Raw genomic sequence first — 20,788 nt, forward strand, 5'->3', positions numbered from 1 at the left:
TCAACACCTCGAATGGGCACCCAGCTGTACAAAGTAGAAGAGCAAGGCTGAGACTGACAGATTTTTGGGCATTAGGGGAATCGGAGAATACAGAGAATTGTTTAGCAAACTGACCAAGCGTCATGGTATTTAATAGCAGAGGCCTAGGGAAGTCCATGGGCTACTCCTGCTTCATGCCTTAGGTTATGTTCAAGCAAACCGATGATGATTATTTTCCTTCTGAGGTTTTTCACATCTGACTGAATGTCAATCCTGAATAACAGATATTTTGAGATTTCCCATTGCCCCTTTTGATAATTTTTTAAAACCGCAATATACGTCTTTTATTAAAGAATGTAGTAATAGGACTGCATAAAATTTAAAAGAATGCCCGTGAAGATTATTATTGATCTTGTAAAACTTTGCTGCCTTTTTCCCAGAAGATATCGTTGTGGAAACGGACAATGAAAGGTGCCCTTCCAACCCTGTGGCATGAAAAGAACTTTGTAAATAGTGAAGAATTTTTTAATTCAGGAAATGCTCAAGCTTATTGGCACAACATGGGGCACTGACATTTTATTGAACAGTTGTTGGCTGAGGAATTTGTATTCAGAGAACTACCTGAAGAGTGAAAACACTCAGGCTAAGAGCGATTTTGTTAGTTTGTGGAACAAATTGGTTTCTGCTGACACCTGCCATTAGATGTCAGAAGTCTTCACATTATCTATCAGTTCTCCCTGTGTTTGGCTTAACAGAATATCAACCTTATCTATATGCAGCCTACGTGTTAAGGGATTCTGTAAGTAATATGCTTGGTGGATAAAAAAAAATTAATCAGTGCGTAGAATGAATGAGTCTTTATTAAATTTTGCACAGGATCTTACTGCCAATAGAAGCCATTTTTGTACATGTCATGCACTGGCAGACTCAAATGTGTGATCAGGACAAGCAGCCATGTCTTTGCAACTCAGTGAACTTGTACTTTCATGGAGGTTGATATCTCTGGCAAATGCTGACATGCATTGTCTATCCTTCATCAGGCCAGAAATGAGGTGGCAATCATGAGTCAAGAATTGCTAATGAGAAATGCAGCCATTGAAACAGGAAGTGTTTTTTCAACATTAAATCATATGTAAGATGAAAAATTTGGGATTTGGAGAAAGACAAAGGATTTTTTTTAAAAGAGGAAGTTCCAGTAATAATTGGAGCTTCATTTACAGTGACCAGAAAATAATGAGTGCTTTCAAGCACTTAATATATTACACTAAAATGGAGAAGTCAATTTTTTCTAATAACTTTTGTGTGATTTGAAGAATTTGCATATTCGATCCTATTTAACATTACTTACTGCCACCCGCTGCTTCAGTGGACTGTTAAGCAAACATTTAATTAAGAATCAATGTTTTAGGAAGTGGTTAGACGGTATAGCAAGGTGCAGAGTCTTAGAATGGGAATTGTATATCTTATCACTTTGGTAGCCAGAAATATTAAGAAATCAAGAGTGTGATTTTGAAGTTGTGAAGCCAGTTGCACATAGGGTGTGGCCGGAAGAGGGATATGGGAGAGGATATGGCGAGGGTGGGATACGAAGAGGGGTGAAACTATGCTGGGTTTTAAAGTGTAAATGGGGTCAAGCAATACTCTGATATTGTTGGAAAATGAGATAGAGGTGATTTAATAGAGGTATGTTAGATAATGAGGGGCATAGCTAGAAAATTTTTCCCAGGGCGACAAAAGCAAGTACCAGAGGACATCTTTATAAGGTGAGCAAAGGAGAGTTTAGAGGAGATGACTGAGGTAAGTAGTTTTATTCAGAGTGGTGGGTGCTTGGAATGGATTGGCAGGGTTGGTGATGGAAGGTGGTACATTAGGGGCATTCAAAAGTCTGTTAAATAGGCACATGGATGTAATAAAAATTGAGGGTTATTCATGTGATGTAGGGAAAAATCCGATCATTGTGGAGTAAGTTTACATGGGTCAGCACGTCACGGACTGAAGGGCTTGCTCTATGCTGTAACGTACTATGTTCTAAGGTTTTTTTTGCCGGAAAATGTGAGGGAGTCGCTGGTAAAAGAATTGACTCGAGCCAAACAGTCTTTCTATTATTTAGTTGTAGTTACTTGTATTCTTCCAGTGTGGTTTGAAACAAACTACAGCATGTGACAACATTGAAACTATGTGACTGGGGCAGTTGATCCTGAGGAAGAGCAGGCTCTCCTTGACACAAATGATTTTCTGATGTTTTATAAATACTGGGAGAATTTGATAAGATTAAAGTAGGTTACATGCACACACACATTTCAAAACAGATCTTATATGAAATATTGAAGAATTCATATTCAGTAACATTGAACAGGCTATGGAGAATACTAAGCACATTTCACAAGTAGGTGCTAATTGAAATGATGTCATGCAATGAATAGACCATTGTCTTGGAGGAGACATAATGGCTGTTTGCAATTACCTACAGAGTCCTCACAGAAAGGTCACTCCTGGGTTTTGTTTACCTAAGATAACAGCTTCACCAAGAAGGAGAACACCTGTGGTTTGCTGAAGAAGGTGAGGGTTTTGCAAGTGAAAGAGTACCCCTCTAGCAGTCTCAGTTGGAGAGAGAGAGAGAAGACAAGTTCAAGAAGCTCCCTCAGCAAGTGTGTGTGTGTGACACTGAAAGAGACTGAACAGTCACATCTGAAACAAGCCAGGAAAAGCTGGTTGGAAACAGAAAGCTCCAGAGTGGCGGATAGTTGGCAATGCTATCTGTCTGATATTTCTCTTGGAATATGAAAAACAGAAAGGAACTCTATGGTAGCCTGAAAGAAAAAGGTTATCAGCTGGAGAAACCTGATGGGGCAAGTTTAATAGCGAGACATTGAGGTGACTAATGGGGGTACCTCAGTTGTGGAAATCCTGGAACAATAAATCTCTCTCTGCAAACCCTACAAGAACCTTCCTGAGCGGTAAACATTTACCTTTCGAGCACCAAAGCCTGGTGAACTTTATACATGTTAAATTCTGTGCACAGTAATTACCTGCAACCAGATAACTTGGAACAAGGAGAAGTGAGATTGAACGGTGAACCCAGAACTTTTCTTAAATTTACACACACATCATACACATGCACTTAGAATTAGAAGGGGGTTAATTTGGATTAGTTAAGTAAATAGAGATAAGTTAAAGTTTGATTCTGTTTTCATGTTTAAAGATAATTAAAAACAACTTTTGTTTAAGTAACTACTCGTCTTGGTGAATGTCTATTGCTGCTGGGTTTGGGGGTCCTTTGGGGATCATAACAGTACAAATATAGAAAGGTACTGAGAACATGGTTTCTGCAGAAAGATAATGAAATAACAGCTTCCCTGATTTCTGCAGTGAATGTTCCACAGAGGGAGAGTGATTTCAAGTTGTATTAAAAAGTTCTGCCTTGGTTTATGATGAAGTTGCTCAAATTTCTGTCTGAAGTCCTACTTTAAAGAACTTTTGACAACCATATGTTAATCTCTATAATTGATTCTCAGTTTTTCACACTTTAGTCAACTTGTAAGACTGATCATTTTCCTTTTTTTGTTGTTTTAGAAACAGGTCTCAGAGGCCCTGGAGGATGTTGGCAACCACAAGCTAAAAGCACAGACAGTAAGCACTAACCTTTAATGTTGTAGCAACTTCAGATTGTCCCTACAGTGGGACGCTTCTTGCGATCCATGTTTAAATTGATGTGGATGAGCAGGGGATTTTTAATTCAACCTGAAATAATAGCATGGAAGTACACTGTTCCATGAGGCATAGTGCTAAGGGTGCCAGTTTCCCAGGAATCTCTAAGTCTAAAATTCTAATCAAAATGTTTACAAATCATCTGGGAATTATAAAATGAATCATTTGTATTTTTTTAAAATATGATTTGAAATGAATTTAAATTTGAGTATATTTGATTATACTGGGCAAGAATTTTTTTCAAAATGTTTGCTTCCTGAAAAAAGAATGGAGGTTATGATAGACAATTTCAAGCTGAACGACATTCATTCATTAATCCATTTCAAAGTGGTGCTTCTGGTTCACATGTCCAAAGATAAATTGGCTAGTATTTTTTTCAAATATTAACCCTATTTGTGACAGATGCAAATCTGAAATTGCTATTTGACACATATGTTTTGGTTTTGACAATTCTTAGAAAACTATTGGAAAGAAAATTTTAATATCTTTTCAACTATACTCCAGTTGGAGCTACGACCCAATCCAATAATTGCTCTTTTCAGGATTATTGAACCAGACATGGAGTTTTTCTGTACCTGTTCAATGGGCTGTGGTCTTCTCTACATTGTTGGCTAGAAAAGTAATCTTATTCAAATGGAAAGAGTCTAGACCTTCACAATGACTCAATGGTTTTCTCCTATTACGTCATGTCTAAACCGAGAAAAAATTTGATATCATGTATTTGATTCATCGGTGAAATGGGCGACCTTTTAAGTCTTATTTTCATATGATGTAAATGTTTCTCATGTGATTAGATGTATTTACTCTTCCTGATGAGATATAGTCTCACCTTTTTTGATTTACTGTAGGAAGCAAAAACTACAAAATATATGTAACCCTCAAGATCAGCTGCTCAGTTGTTTTTTTTGTTAGTTTTTTTTATTAGAGTAGTTAAGGTGGGTTTTTTTAATAATACTTTTGATGTTAATTTTTTTTATTTTCACCCATTGCATGGGGCAGGGTAAGTTTATACTGTTTGAGGTTTTATCTTAATTGAGACACACACACACACACACACACACACACACACACACAAACGTCATATTGTATTTTCATTCTCGTTCCCTTTTCTTCATTGTATTTCTTATAAAAAGCAATAAAAAAGATTAAAAGAAAATTAGAGTAATTCTAGATGAAATTCCCCTCATTGATTTTGGGACCAATAAATCAAATGATCATTTGTTCATTCATTGAACCTTACTTGAAGAGAATAGAATCATTGAGTACAGGAGAAGACCATTCAGCCAACCAGTTTTGTCCTGGCTCCTGGTAGAGCAAGCCAGATCATCCAACTTCCTTCACTTTCCCTATGGCCCTGTAAATTTAAATTTTATTTTTTTAATTTGGACATACAGCATGGTAACCACCCACATACTCTAATTAACCTATAAATCTTCTGTGTTTTGAGGGGTGGGAGGAAACTGCAGGACCCGGAGGAAACCCACACAGTTACAGGGAGAGCGTACAAATTCCTTACAAAGATCACACACTCCTTCTTGATTCACTAGTTTCTACACTGTTACGGACATTGGGCTCCAGAATATGACCACTCCTTGCAAGTCCTGCCCACCCTCGTACTTTTGCTCAACACTGTTCACCTGTTCTTGAATCACTTGTTTCTTTGCATTTACCAGACATGATCCTGTACATCTCTATCAGATCTTCCCTGAAGCTTCCTTCATCCAAGAAGAACAACTTTAGCCTTTCCAGTCTAACTTAGAAACTGAAAACTCTCGTTATTCTGCGTTCTTTCTAAGAGTTTGGTGACTGGATTTGAATGCAATAGTAGTTGTAGCTGAATGATAATTGGTTGAAGAATTAATGAAGGGAACTTAGCGGTTAGCACAAGGCTATGACAGCAGCAATTGAGGCCTTCTCGACATTGGAGAGACTGGACCTAGACTGCAAAATTGCTTTGATGAGGACCTTTGCTCTGTCCTCATCGATGACAGGGATATCCCAGAGACAACCACTTCAATTTTGCACCCCACTCCCAAGCCGAGATGTCTGTCCATATCCTCACGCACTGCCATACTAAGGCCATCTGTAAATTAAAGAAGCTACATCTAATATTCCATCTGGGCACTCTCCAACCACATGGCATTACATCGACTTCTCTGGTTTCTGCTGGACCACTCCCCATTCGCCCTATCCTTGTCTCCTTTTTTCAGCTCTACACCCTCTTCCCTCTTCATCCCCCGTTTTCTTTTGTCCCTTCCCTCCCTTCTTATCCACCCACTACCTCCTGCTTGTGGGCCTGTGTTCCTCCAGCTGCCCCTCCCCCCACCATTTTATTCAGGTGCCTGCCTACATTTTGTTCAAACCTTGATGAAGGACTCAAGCCCAAAATGTTGCTTAAGTATCTTTATTTTTGCCATATAAAGTCCACTGGGTGACCTGCTGAATTTCTCCTGCATTGTGTTTTTATCGGGGTTTGAATCTGGCGCTGTCTGTGAGGAGTTTTTATGTTAACCCCGTGTCTGGATGGGTTTTCCTTGGGTGCTCTGGTTTCCTTCCACCCTTCTAAATGTATGGGCATTATGTGTTTTTGGGTGGTACAGGCTCATGGGCTGGAAGGGGCTGTTCTTGTGCTGTCTGTCTAATTTAGTTTAATTTAATTTTAACTTATTGATGCTCCTTACATAACATCTCTCAGAATTTAACATTGTGTTGGTCTCTGTGAAGCCTGGGATACCAAATGCTTTTAATGACTATTGTCCTACCTGAAAAGCATTTGTGCGGTATGTACTCGGGCCCCTCTGTTCTGCACACCGTACAAAACGGAATCATTTAGACAATTGGTCTTTCTTTATTCTTCTTGCAATATTGAATTTTTTTAGCCACTGATTGGCCAGCTTATCAAAGATTCTCCTGAATTGAAATTTTGTCCTGCATGCCCATATTCCAAATCCTTACAATACATCAAGAAAATTATTGGCTCTTAAATGTCCCCTGTGGAATATCACTCTCAACCATTTATATTTGAAAAGAAAAATCCAATTTCCTGTCTGTGTTCTCTGCTTTATATCTCAACAATTAAGCCCTACTCTTGTCACAACAACAAAACATTTTCGAATCAGTAATATTTCATGTTTGAGTCTGGACATATTATCTCTTGTCAACCTCTCCGCTCTCCTTGTTGATTATAGTGAATCCTTTCATTTGTTCTCCTCTTGCCCAGTTCAATGGGATTACCTGCCTCTTGGTTGTACTCTTTAAATTATCCTATCTCTGAAAGAACAGGCATGTTCTTTCATCCCCTCACTGTTTTAATTTGAATTTCCAAAAGATTCACCTTTGTCTCTCAAACTCTCTTTCTAAATTCTGGTACTTGGTCACATGATCTGCAGATGAAAGGTATTGGTCCACTGTTACAAGATCAAACCAGCAACCACAAAGATGAACAATTACTTTATTAACAAAAATTCACCTTCAATCTTTAATTCAAATTACCCCCTTTTATCACAATCCCCACTGGTTACTATGCAAATTCCTATAACAGTGTAAAGCTAATAAATTCCCCAGCCTAAATATAACATACGTAATTAAAGTCTAAGTTTTATTTCCAACCAGCCCACAGAAAAACTTAGACGCAAAACAAACAAGACTCACAAATCTTCGATCTCAACCGAAGCAAAGATCATAAACAAAATTCAGTTTGTTTGGTAAACTGAAGCCAAAAGATCTTTGAGAGAGAGAGAAAGAGAGAGAGAGAAAGAGAGAGAGAGAGAGAGAGAGAGAGAGAGAGAGAGAGAACAAAATTCGAAGTTGTCTTGTGTTGCTGCAGAGAGAGGAACAGTGGCTTGGTCCGAATCCTTTTGCTGCCTTCGGAATGTTCATCCTTTTTGAAATCCCAACATTCTAAACTGTCCACCACACCATGACTCATGCTCTGGGCCTCCTTCCGCTTTACAGCACCACCCAGTGGTGGTTTATCATCCAAGTCCAGAACTTTTTAGATCATTTTCTGCACATGCTCAGTCCGTCTCCCACTCTCTCAGCAGTCTACCTTCACCTTGGCTCTCTAAGGCAAACTGTCACTTTTCAACACAAAACCACACAACACATAGGTCAATACACAACACAGAACTCTGTAACACCCACAAATATCCCCTGTGGAATATCACTCTCAACCATTTATTATTTGAAAATAAAAATGCAATTTCCTATTAATGTTTGCTCTATATCTCAACCCCGCTCTTGTCATAACATGGTCAGGCTCCAAGTGCAACAAGCAGGAATACTTGAACAAGTTTCCCCTTCTGATGTTGACTGTGATGTTAGACTTTGGCGAGCTGCAATGCTGTAATTTTTTTCTTGGAGTCAGCCACACACTTTATAACCCACCATTAATCCGATCTAATCCACTTCCTCAGGACTTAATCAGATTTCACAATTTCATCACCACTTCAACCTCAATTTGAGTCCGCAATAGAATCTTATTTCCATTCAGTTGGTGGTGTTACGTCTGAAACCAGTAACAACAGAAGAAGCAATTCAAAAGGGTTGAATTTTAACTATTTATTAATGACTAATAACAATAACATGTCTTAACACTATTAACCCCCACTATAAGTATCTACAGCAAATATACAGATATATATTTATAAACCGTGTATATGTGAAAAACCTAGACCATTACAGTCTGTGCCCTGTATTCAAAAAGGAAAAATCCCCAAAAACCCCAGGCCAGTCAGTCAGGTAAGTCAGTACAAAAGCTCAATCCACAGAATTCAATCTCAAAGTTCAGTGTCCAACTTCAGTTCTTTAACTGACAACAAATGTATTGAACATTGGCGAGAGAAGTGATTGATAATGTGTTGCAGTAAACCTACGAATCCTCACTCATGAGGCAGGTACATTTCACACAGCTCTCCAGCTGCCTGCCCTCTGCTGCTCCAACTTCCTCTCTCTGTGTCACAGCTGGAGTCTCCCTTTGTTTGCAAAAGTTCCAAGCAATTGGCGAGTCAGCACTCAGCTGTAGCACAAGCTGCGCAGAGCTCTTAGCAGAAATCTATCCTTTAAAGTGACAGTGCACAGTCCAAAAGGTCAGTCCATGGTCCATAACTGTGGTAATAAAGTCACCCATCCAGGACCTCATTTAAATCGGGCAGTGCGATCATTGTTGTGATTAGTGGAGCGCTGTTGATGTCTGTAAGATGTTTGCACATTTTCCCCATGATCTGCATGAGTTTTCCCCAGGTGCTCAGTTTTCCTCCCAACCTCCAAAAAGGTATGGGTTTGGTTGGTTAATTGGGCGGTACTGTTTTCAATGGCTGGAATTGGTTTTTACTGTGTTTTAATTTAATTTTAATTTAGACATAAAGCACAGTAACAAGCCTTTTTGGTCCATGAGTCTGTGCCACCCAAATACTCCAATTTACCTATAACCCCCATACGTTTTGAAGGGTGGGTGGAATCCGGAGTACTGGGGAAACCCATGCATACATGGGGAGGTCATATAAACTCCTTACAGTCAGCGCAGAATTCGAACCCAGGCACTGTAATAACATTGCACTAACTGCTACACTAACCATGCCATCCGTGCCATCTGTGGTGTAAATAAATTTAATTTTAAACATTTAATAATCTGAAACTGTGAACCATTTTAGAATCTCTCCCTTTATCTCTTTATATATATTGTACATTATGAGGCTGGGATAACCAGCATATCTGCCAAGCTGTTGAGGAGGCTTTGTCATTTTAGATTTAAAGCAATTGAATTATTGAAGACAAATTTCCTGATTTGAAGTGTTTGCTGAGACTTTTGTTAAGAAATTTTATACTTGTGTTCACTTCAGGATCAAATTCAGGAAAATATTCCACTGGGAATCAGGGAATGGGTAAATTCCACTGGCATTTAATTATAGACCTTTAATAAACATTTTTCTGAATGAATGGCTGCATTGAGGACACTTAAAAACAGAATGAAATGATCATTTGGAGACATAAACGTGTGGTGGACGAAGCTGAAGAATCCAAAATCTCGCCTGTTATTTGTAGCAGCTTGTTTGCCCAGATTTGAAAGCTGCTCTCTAGAGGCTGCGAGAAACTGATGGAAACTTAACCTGGCTAAATGTACTGACTAGTTAAAGTACAAGTGCCTGATATGAATTGAACAGATAACTGCGATCACCAGACTCGGAAGCACTAGACCTTCCCAAACAGATAATTGATTAAGAAATTGCATGTTAACATGAATCAAATAATGTTTTGTGCTTATAAATATTGGGGAGGCGGGGGGGAATGTGAATAACCTAGTTTCAGATGTGAATTGAGAATGTCCAAGCTGATAAAACCAAAGTATATTTGAACAGTATTGAACTTGGGATTTCAGATTTGTGGAGATGGTATTTAACACCTAATTAAACAAAATAAGCAGGTATGGGATTAGTTCGTGCTTAAAGAAATCTGATAATGCTGCTGAGTCAGGTTTTGATGGAGGCAAAATATTTTGGTTTTGAGCCTTAGTAGATCAAAGGATTTCACCTGAAATATTAACCTAATATTCTATTAATAATTAAAAAAAAAAACTCTTATTGGATGTGGGCTTCACTGGCATTTATTTGTCATCTCTAAGTACCCTTGGGATGTGGTGTTGTCTGAACGACTGAAGATGCTCCCTGCATTTGGGAAATGCATTTCAGGATTCTGGATCTTCAGTGATGAAGGATGCCAGTGTGTTTCCATGTCAGACTGATGAGTGAATTGGAGGGGAACTTGGAGATGGCAGCATTTTCCATTTAGAAACAGCGCTATAATGTCCATCCCATTTGAGGTGATAGATTTGGTAGACACATAGCAAGTTACTGCAGTGTGACAGTATGCTGTTGTGAAGATGGATATTTTCTGCTTTTATCAGTAGTTTTTTTCGGCACTCTTGTCTCTTCTTTGGGTCATAATATTGGATGAGTGTGTCTTTAGCAGATTGTAGAAGCTGCAGATTACACTCGGCTGAGTTTGGTCTTAGTTGAACTTCGGAGGTGCACAATTCTCCAGAAGGAGTGTCTTTTTATTAACTAGAATATTATGCAGCAATTACTAAGAATCAAAAACACTGCATGAATTAGAAGTTTTGTCAATTTCAGAGTCTGTTTTTACTCAACCAATGGTATTTTCCCATTTTCTTCTTCACTTAATTCACTTCGCTGCATTTCCCTCTCAGGTGCACATGTCACATATAGAAATGTAGGAGTAATGAAACTTTTCAACTGAGCAATGGGATTTGGCATTTGGACCTGTGATTCTCACATATTCAACTATCTTTGTCAACTTGCATCAGAGGACGCGTGAGAGGGCCTCAGAATACTCTAGCATTGAACCTCAGTCCAATGACAAGAATCAAGGCATATAGCTATTGGCAGCAAAGCAGAATGTTCAACACATTTCTCCACTTGAGAAAAAAGGATGGACTTGATAGAAGTAGATTAGAGCAGCTGGATGGAAAAAACTGATGTGGGCCAAATCATTTTCTTGAATTATTAGCATCAAAGATGCTCAACGAAGCAATCTCCCAGTCTGCATCCAGTCTCACTGATGTAGTGGAGGCCACACCGACAGCACCGATGTGGTAGATGACCCCTGCAGTTTCACAAGCGAAGTGATGCTTTACTTGGAAGGACCGTTTGGGGCCTCAAATAGTGGTGAGGGAGGAGTAGCATTCCTTGCAGTCACAGTGGTAGGTATGAGTTGAAGAGGGAGACCCAAGTCACTACTGCTGAATGTAGAGATGTACACTTCCAGTATAATGCAAGTCCTGATATTGTTGACTGTTGGAGGCCATCTTTTGCTCATAAAATGGTATCTCCCTGAATGTCCAATAGCATGAAGAAATGGCAGAAGAATAATTTTGAACAAGATGATCAGGATATAGTATTTGCTCACTCGATGAGTGGGCTTCTGTCCAGAAATGACCAAACTTTCTTCAGATGCCACTATCGTCTCTGAATTCTTGAAGCAGAGGCAGAAATTATTTCTAATCAAATTTGGAAAGAGCATATTGGTTTCATTGCAGCAGTCACCTTATTTTTTTAAAACAATTTCTAAGTGATAAATATACACAGGGAGTAAAGTACATGATCAATTAAACATGATGGACCTCTGTTTTCCAACATTTGAATTAAAAATTCTTTAATAAGGAATTCCACTTCCATTTCCATCAAACTGTGAAAGGTCATGAAAGGCCCTCATTAGTGAGTTCTTCCTGACTTCGGAAAATCAGCATGGGAGATGCAAAAACTTCACAATTTCATCACGTCAACGTACTTATTAAAATTGAAAAACTGTCTGCCTTTTCAAACAACTCTAAATGTATGTTGAAAAATACAGCTTTGAGTCATGGAAACCAAGAGATTCTGTACAAAGTAGAATTATAAAAAAAAATCAGACAACATCTTGGATGAGGAGACCATCAGCTCATGAAAGCTGGAATTGACCCATTCACAAGTTCTGAATTGGTAACTTCATGTATAGTCAGTGGTGATCTATACTCATGAAATAGTAGAACCAACTTCAACTTTGGATTGCTCAGTACAACCTAACAAAACAGTGTTCTCTGGTCCTCAGTGCAAACATGCAGACACACAACACAGAGACATATGCAGCACAAATAGACAAATATAAAAATAAATGGATATTGTTTGGTAAATATTAGAGTCATGGGTGGTTAGTGTGAGCAGTTAGTATGTTTGTGTGGGGGGGTGGGATACCTGTTGATCCTCTCTGCCACTCTTATGGTCCTGTGATTGACCTTCAATCCAATTCTCTATAGCCACTGTTCTGTACTGTGATGTAGCAGCCAGGATGCTCTTGATAGAGTTCCTGTAGAAGGTTGACATGATGGTGGCCAGTAGACTTGCCTTTTTCAATCTTCTCAGGAAGTGCAGTTGCTGTTGCACCTTCCTGACAAGGGAGATGCGTGTCCACGTTAGGTCACTAGTTAAGTGGACACCAGGCAACTTGGTGCTCTCTACTCTCTCCACTTCTGAGTTATGTGTAGTGGAGGGTGGTCTTTCCTGGTCCTGAAGTCCATGATCATCTCTTTGTCTTGTCCACATTGAGGCTCGGGTTGTTATTCTCGCACTATATTACAAGATTTTTCACCTTTTCTCTCTAGTGTGACTCATTATTTTTGCCGATAAGGCCAACTATACTCTTTTGCCATTTACAAACTCTGTTGTAGCTGGATCTGGCAATGCCTTTGTGGATCAGTAGCGTGAACAGGAGTGGGCTGAGCACACAGCCCTGAAGGCGCTCAGTGTTTTATTACCAACCTGGATAGATTGTGGTCTTTCTGTTAGGAAGTCCAGGATCCAGTTACAGAGAGGGGTGTTGAGTCTGAGCGAGGACAACTTCTTCACCAGTCTCTGGGGAATGATTGTATTAAACGCAAAGCTGAAGATGATGAACAGCATCATGGCTTATGAGGTGTTGTTCTCCAAGTGGGACAGAAAAGAGTGGAGGGACAAGGCTATAGCATTTTCTATAGGTGAATGGAAATGCGTCCAGCATCTCTGGGAGTTGTGCTTTGATGTGCGCCATCTCGATTTGCTCAATATATTTCAGAATGGTGGGTGTCATTGCCACTGGGCAATTGTCATTCAGTCCTGTTACTGTCGCCCTCTTTGCTACTAGGATAGTGGTGGCTGTCTGAAACCTGCGGGCTTGATGGACTGCTGCAGTGACATATTGAAATGTCTGTAAGGACCTCTGTCATTTGGTCTGCAAGTGCTCAGTACCCATCTGGGTATGTTGTCTGGCCTTGCTGTCTTGTGAGGGTTCACCTTGGATAGGATTCCCTTCACCTCGGCTGCAGCTATGCAAGGGGCCCGTTCATCAGGTGGAGATGGAACTTTGTTTGGCGACAGACTCTTCTTCTTTGCAAACCATGCTTAGAACATGTTCAGTCTGTCTGGAAGGTAGGCATCATTGTGTTTGACTCGCAAGGTTGACTTATGATCTGTTATGGTCTTGATCTCATGTTGCCACTGTCGCACAGCTATCCATGGATCCTCTGTGCATGCTCCCACTCTTTGCCTTCCAGATTCCATGGGAGAGTTCAACCCTGGCTTATCTTAGTGCCATTTTGTCCCCTGTCCTAAAGGCAGCATCACGAGCTCTTCGGACCTCTGGATCCCACCTTAGTTTCTGGTTAGCCTTGGTGGTGAAGCATTTGATCTCGGTGACATCGTCAATGCACTTGCTGTTAATACAGCATGCAAATGCTGACAAATGTCAATATTGAGTGAATCATGAGAAACATTTCCCCTTTGCAAATTTCTCTAACTAGAATGTGTAGGTCAGGAGATATAGGGAGGATTTGAGGAAAAATTATTTTACACAAAGGGCGGTTGAAATCTGGAATGCAATGTTTGGGGGTTTGAAGAAGGCAGGTACTCTCATAGCATTTAAAAAATATTTAGATTAAGAAGTAGTTAAACAAGAAAATCTGCAGACACTGGGATTGAGGGCAATAAAGAGAGTATGGACAAATTCAGTAAGTCATGCAACATCCATAGGAAATAATCATGTCCTTGTGTATTGTCAAATCAAGGCCACCCACAAACTGGAGGAACAACACCTTATTCTCCATCTCTCTAACCAGACAGTATCAATATTACCCTCCAATTTCCATTAACCTCTTCCCCTGGTCTCTCTCTTTCCCTATCCTTCTGCATCCTCCAACTCCCCATGCCTTCTTTCTATCAGAAAGCTATCCTTCTTTGCTCTCTGCCTTCTACCTTCTCAGCTTCTTTCTCCTACCTCCCATGTGCATCTATTACCTCTTAACTTGATAGGCTGTGCTCTTTCCCCTTCCCCTTCGCCTCCTTCCCCCATCTTTTCATTCAAGCGTCTACCTGATTTTCCAGGGTCCTGACAAAGGACCAAGTCTGAAATGACACAAGCACTCCATAGGCACCCCTACCTCCTCCCACACCTCCTCCCTCACCACCATTTGGGACCCCAAACAGTCCTTCCTAATGAAGCCACATTTCACATGTGAATCTGCAGGAGTCATCTACTGTATCTGTTGCTGTAGTTGTGGCCTCCGCCACTGATAACAGTAGGAAATACATGGTCCTTAAATCTTGAGGTTCATGTTATCCAGCTTGTGTTACCTGCCTGATGGAAAAGGAGAGAAGAGAATGTAACTGGTCAGGGATGAGTCCTGCAGCGGCAGTGGAAGGTATAGCGGAGTTAAAGGAGGGCAGGTTAGTTTGCGTGATGGCCTGCGCTGTATTCACATTTCCACGGTTCTTTGCAGTCTTGGGCGGAGGAGTTACCATACTGAGCTGTGACGATGCATCCAGGCAGGATACTTTCTCTGGTGCACCTATATAAATTTAGAAAGAGCTTATGTCCTGGTACAGGTGAATGGGATTACTATTGAGAGGCACTTGATGAACCAGTGTGGCCTGTTTCTGATCTGTATGAATCTGTGACCTCATCAATACTGTGATCTAATTCCAAGTAAAAGACATAGCAACAATAGTTCATTGAAAATTCAATGTTCTATCAACGCGGTGGCCCTCTGTAAACAGGGCAATGCATCAGGGCATTGGTTATTGTTTAGCATGTGTACTTGACTGCAAATTCCATGCCCTTTGGCACTGTGGAGCTTTCTTCTACTCCCATTGTGTAAGTCATTTGTCTCACAATTTTAGTAATGTAAGCCATACAAAACTAAACTTTCCACTGTGTCTGTACGTGTGGCAATAAGCAATTCAATTCTTGTGCCGTGAATAAAGATGTAAAATTAGTTATTGACGTTGAACAACAAGTAACACTGGATGCTGTCCATGCACTTTTCTTACAACCATTTCATTGTCACCTCTTCAAGTCACCGCCACCATTATATTTGCTGCCAAGTTTTTTGTCCTAATTAGCTTCTGGATCAAAGGGTTTCTCCTGAATTCAATGGATATAATAAAGTCAGTATTTTCTATTTATGGCCTGTAGTTCATTTTCTGCCTCTGTCGACCCATTAAACTTTTTGTAATTCCAAATGCAGTTTTCACGTCTTGGTCATTTTATTTTCAAAAGCAAATAACCCTTTCAAGGAAACATATTTCTTGTTTTCTCTTTTGTCCATTGGATTTTCAAATTAGGCAATATGTCAGCCTTGACCGATGTACTCTGCATTATTTAGACATTTTTAACCCTCACTGGGACAATGAAAGAGTTGGTAGATAATGGGACAGTGTTGGGGGAAGTCAGGCTAGTTAGTGTATGTTTGGTGTGGGTGATCAAGGGTGACAGGTTAATGCATACCTAAGTACCCCAGGGGCACCCTTGACAAAGAGCACTGGAATAGAGATACTGTAGTGAGCTGAACTCTTGGGATTACCACTAAAGCTCCAGCATACAGCAGTATTGGTTATTGATTTCTTTCATGCTGAGTTGAAATTGAACTGATGCATCTTGAAGGCACAAGGATGTCACTCAGGGACAAAGTGGATTTTTCTCCAGTGCCCATTGTTGAAGTCATTTGTTGAGCAATTTAAATACTGCCTTAAAAGAAACCACCATTTTATTTTAATGGACATATCATTTTGGACATTAAAATGGCAAGCAAGCAGCAATTAGCCTCCATAGTTTGGGATTATTAAGGATGATTTCGACTCCCTTGAATGGAGCACTAATTTAAAGTCAAATAGCTTTAGCTAAAATGACAAGTTTTCCACTCTACCCTTGCCAATCTGTGAGTTTTAATGCTCGTAATAAGAATACTGGGCAAGATTTTGCCAGCCTAGAGAAATAGCTATCTTAATTTTAAAAAAGTCAAAGATTTAAGGTTTGTTCATATTGCACAAAGATGGAGTGAAGAGCTGATGTCGGTATGTTTCCAGTTGACATGCTGATCGTTGCAGTGTGAGTCATTGTGTTGATAACACACATCAGTTAGCTGTGTACGGGTTTGCTCTTTCCCTTGGCCCAAGCTGATGTACCTAACTTTTCTGAAGCTGCTCCTTTGGGACCCAGTGAATGAGATCACAAATTCTGCAGCAGATTTTACAGGGAAAGACTGAAAATGCACAGTTTGATCAACATCAGTGTTTCAGATGCTGCGCTACAGTTGAATGGGCAGGGGCCACATCGACAACAGCAACTCCCTTAGCTGTTCCCTGATCCACCGAGTTCCTCCATCATATTGGATTTGTTCCAGATGACAGTATCTGCATTCTCTTCCGATTTCTGCGATGCCTTGCCTATTAAATATCTGCCTAAATGTCTTTTTTTATTCGTAAGAAGGTGTTAAATGTATTTTTATCACACTTGCCAGAATGCAAAATGCTGGGTTAAAAAAGCAGGTGCTGAAAAGTATATTAGGATCAAAAAAAACGAAAGAGTTATTTAAGAGTTGTGACGGCTCACCCATGCCACAAGCGAACTGGCTCCAGTGGTTGCGGAGCCTGTAGCCAGCGATGTCCAGTGCGGGATAAAGCTTTGACCCAAAAGCTGACATCACTTCCACCTCGCAGAGGGGCGAGGGACGCTTGGAAGCGTGGGCCTCTTAAGCACTCAATTTTTAATTAGTAAATCAGTTGAACTGAAACTCTGCTTCAGTCAGCGTGTTTCTTTTGCTTACAGTGGCATACCAGCCACATTGGTGACCCCAAATGTCCAACGGTATTTGAACCCAACACGAACGACACAGGCAACATGGTCAACTCAGCTCTTCAGAACGCAGTTTCGCTTAAATTGCCAACTTTCTGGACCACTCATCCCCTCACCTGGTTTCAGCAAGCAGAGGCCCAGTTCCAGCTCAGATCAAGCGTTCCCTTTTCATTTTGATATCTGGCAAAGCTAAAGAAGTTGCTTGGACGGAGGAGGTGACAACGGCTTTCGACCAAACCAAGGGCGCTCTAGCTGATGCCATGTCCACCCCCAGGTAGATGTCCCCACAGCCCTCAGCTGGCGGCATACTTGAACAGCTAATCGAAGGTCAGTGGAAATCGTTTGCTTTCTTCAGCCGGCACCTGCGACCCCGCCCCCCCCCCCCAGAGATCAAGTACACCGTGTTCAACAGTGAGCTGCTGGCCCTGTACCTGCCATCCGGCACTTCAGTTATTTCCTAGAAGGGAGGGATTTCACGATCTTCACAGATCACAAGCCCTTCACCTTTCCATTTGCCAAAGTGACTGACCCGTGGTCAGTCCGCCAGCAGCGCCACCTGTGGTACATATCCGAATTCACCACCACGATCAACCATATCTCTGGTGGCTGACACGCTGTCATGTACACCCATCCAGTCTGTGCATGCACTGTCTCCAGGAGTGGACTACACAGTGTTAGCAGAGACACAGCAGGTGGACAGCAAAATACCAGAATACCGAACCACAGTCACTGGACTCTGGTGAGCACACCTAAATTCTTGTGAGTCGCTATTTCGGAGGATCTTTCCTGGACCCAGCATGCTAATGGTATTGTGTAGAAAGCACGTCAGCACCTCCTACCTTAGGAATTTGTAGATGTTGGTTATGACATCAGAAAACCTTGCAAATTTCTACAGATTTGTGATGGAAAGTGTGCTGGCTGGCTCACTGTCTGGTATGGGAACACCAATACCCCTGAGTGGAAAGCCCTGCAAAAGGTAGAAGACACAGACCAGGAAATCACAGGCAAAACCCTCCCCACCACAGGGAACACTGCCATCATAGAGCAACAGCAATCATTGAGGATCCATGCCACGCAGCACACAGTATGTTCTCGCTGCTACCATCAGGAAAGAGGTATAAGCCAAATGTCTCGCACCACCAGGTTCAGGAACAGCTGCTACCCCTCCACCAACAGACTCCTCAATGACCAACTCAATCAGAGACTCATGTATGAACACTGACTTTTGCAATTTATTGGGGGTCGTGTGTGGTCGTACATGTTCTCAGATGAAGGATTTGAGGTGATTTCATAGAGGTATTATATCATGAAAGGCTCAGATAGGGTAGACAGCCAGCACCTTTTTACTGGGGCGACAATAACAAATCTGTTTAAGGTGATTGGAGGAAAGTTTGGGAGGAGTTGTCAGCGATAAGTGTTTTACAGAGTGTGGTTAGTACCTGGAATGCATTGCCAGTGGTGGAGGCTGGTAAAATAGGGACATTCAAAAGACTCAGTTGTTGTGGAGTAGGTTTCCACAGGCCGGCACAACCTTGTGGGCCCAATGGCCTGAATCCTGCTGTCATGTTTTATATTTAAAAATACATTGACTCAGATCAATGTTTTACATGTGTGGCAAATGAAATTTAACTGTTGAGAAATTGAGATTTCTTTGAATGTTGCAAGTGGTAACCTCAGAGTTTGACACAACAAAGAATTCTTTGAGAAAGTGGTGTCACATACCGAGAAATTTTTAATATTTTATTAATGATTTTCCAAACTCAACTCAAAGTTATCAACATCATCAGTGTCTGTGTTAACATTATCAGCATTAACTACAATTTACAATTATCCATTTTATACAGTTTTCTGTAGAGTTCAAGCTCTTTCCATCTCCCTCCCTCCACAACATTTAACCAACCACAGTTACACACAACATTCAAGACACTCACAACAAAGGTATAAGACATATATCAGGGTTTTAATGGATTTGTCACGACTTGGTGGCCAGAGCTCAGACTGTTTACTTCTCTTGACTTTTCCTGGTTGGGATGGGATGGACCCCTCCCCCACCAATTGAGGGATAGATGGGGAAGATAGGGCGGTGAGGCATGAAGGTCCACACTATAATCGTGTACCTATAGAATTTAAGTACGGTTGCCAAATTTTCCTGAAGTTGTAAGTGATTTTCTCTTTTTTTAAAAATTTTTTAATTTTCACACCATAAACTGCATTGACCATGATACATACATTTTCCTTTTCAAATATATACAGTGTCATTTTCTCCCCCCCCCTCCTCCCATCCCACCCTCCCTACCTCCCCCCCATCCATTTAAAGTACAAAATCTAAGATACATTAAACCAGTCAAACAATGTTGACATTCAATAAAAATAAACAAGAAATTCCACTGAGTCAATTCTTTTCATTTCCTTCTCCTTTCGTTAATTTAGGTAGTGAATGTCCCCGGTAGGTTTTCTCTATTGTGTTTCATGTAAGGCTCCCATATTTGTTCAAATATTTCAATATTATTTCTTAAACTATATGTTATTTTTTCTAATGGAATACATTTATTCATTTCTATATACCATTGTTGTATTTTCAAATTATCTTCCAATTTCCAGGTTGACATAATACATTTTTTTGCTACGGCTAGAGCTATCTTAACAAATCTTTTTTGTGCACCGTCCAAATCAATTCCAAATTCTTTGTATTTTATGTTACTTAGGAGGAAGAGATCTCTAGATTTTTTGGTATATTGTTTTCTGTAATTTTATTTAATATTTGGTTTAGATCTTCCCAAAATTTTTCTACTTTCTCACATGTCCAGATTACATGAATTGTTGTTCCCATTTCTTTTTTACATCGAAAACATCTGTCAGATACTGTGGGTCCCATTTATTTAACTTTTGAGGTGTAATGTATAGCCTGTGTATCCAGTTATATTGTATCATATGTAACCTCGAATTTATTGTATTTCTCATCGTTCCAGAACATAACTTCTCCCATGTTTCCTTTTTTATCTTTATATTTAAATCTTGTTCCCATTTTTGTTTAGTTTTACCATTTGTTTCCTCATTTTCCTTTTCTTGCAGTTTAATATACATATTTGTTATAAATCTTTTGATTATCATTGTATCTGTAATCACATATTCAAAGTTACTTCCCTCTGGTAACCTCAGACTGCTTCCTAATTTGTCCTTCAAGTAGGATCTCAATTGGTAATATGCCAGCACTGTATCTTGAGTTATATTGTATTTATCTTTCATTTGTTGAAAGGATAATAATCTATTTCCTGAAAAACAATTTTCTATTCTTTTGATCCCTTTTTTCTCCCATTCTCTAAAGGAATGGTTATCTATTGTAAAAGGGAGTAACTTATTTTGCGTCAATATTAATTTTGGTAATTGATAATTTGTTTTATTCCTTTCTACATGAATCTTTTTCCAAATATTGAGTAGATGATTG

At 40.1% G+C, this 20,788-nt stretch overlaps 1 protein-coding gene across 10 annotated transcripts in view; it reads left to right on the plus strand.

Annotated features, from left to right (window-relative positions):
• The window catches only part of mad1l1 (mitotic arrest deficient 1 like 1), a 1,066,498-nt gene that overhangs the window by 347,576 nt on the left and 698,134 nt on the right, over positions 1 to 20,788 (plus strand). For all 10 annotated transcript variants that reach the window (XM_069928298.1, XM_069928297.1, XM_069928299.1 and 7 more), the window contains exon 14: positions 3,553 to 3,609. In XM_069928298.1, coding sequence (XP_069784399.1) covers positions 3,553 to 3,609 — 57 coding nt within the window. The remainder of the gene's footprint in view (positions 1 to 3,552; positions 3,610 to 20,788) is intronic.

This window comes from Narcine bancroftii, chromosome 3 (genome assembly GCF_036971445.1).
Source record: "Narcine bancroftii isolate sNarBan1 chromosome 3, sNarBan1.hap1, whole genome shotgun sequence".
NCBI classification, from domain to species: domain Eukaryota; kingdom Metazoa; phylum Chordata; class Chondrichthyes; order Torpediniformes; family Narcinidae; genus Narcine; species Narcine bancroftii.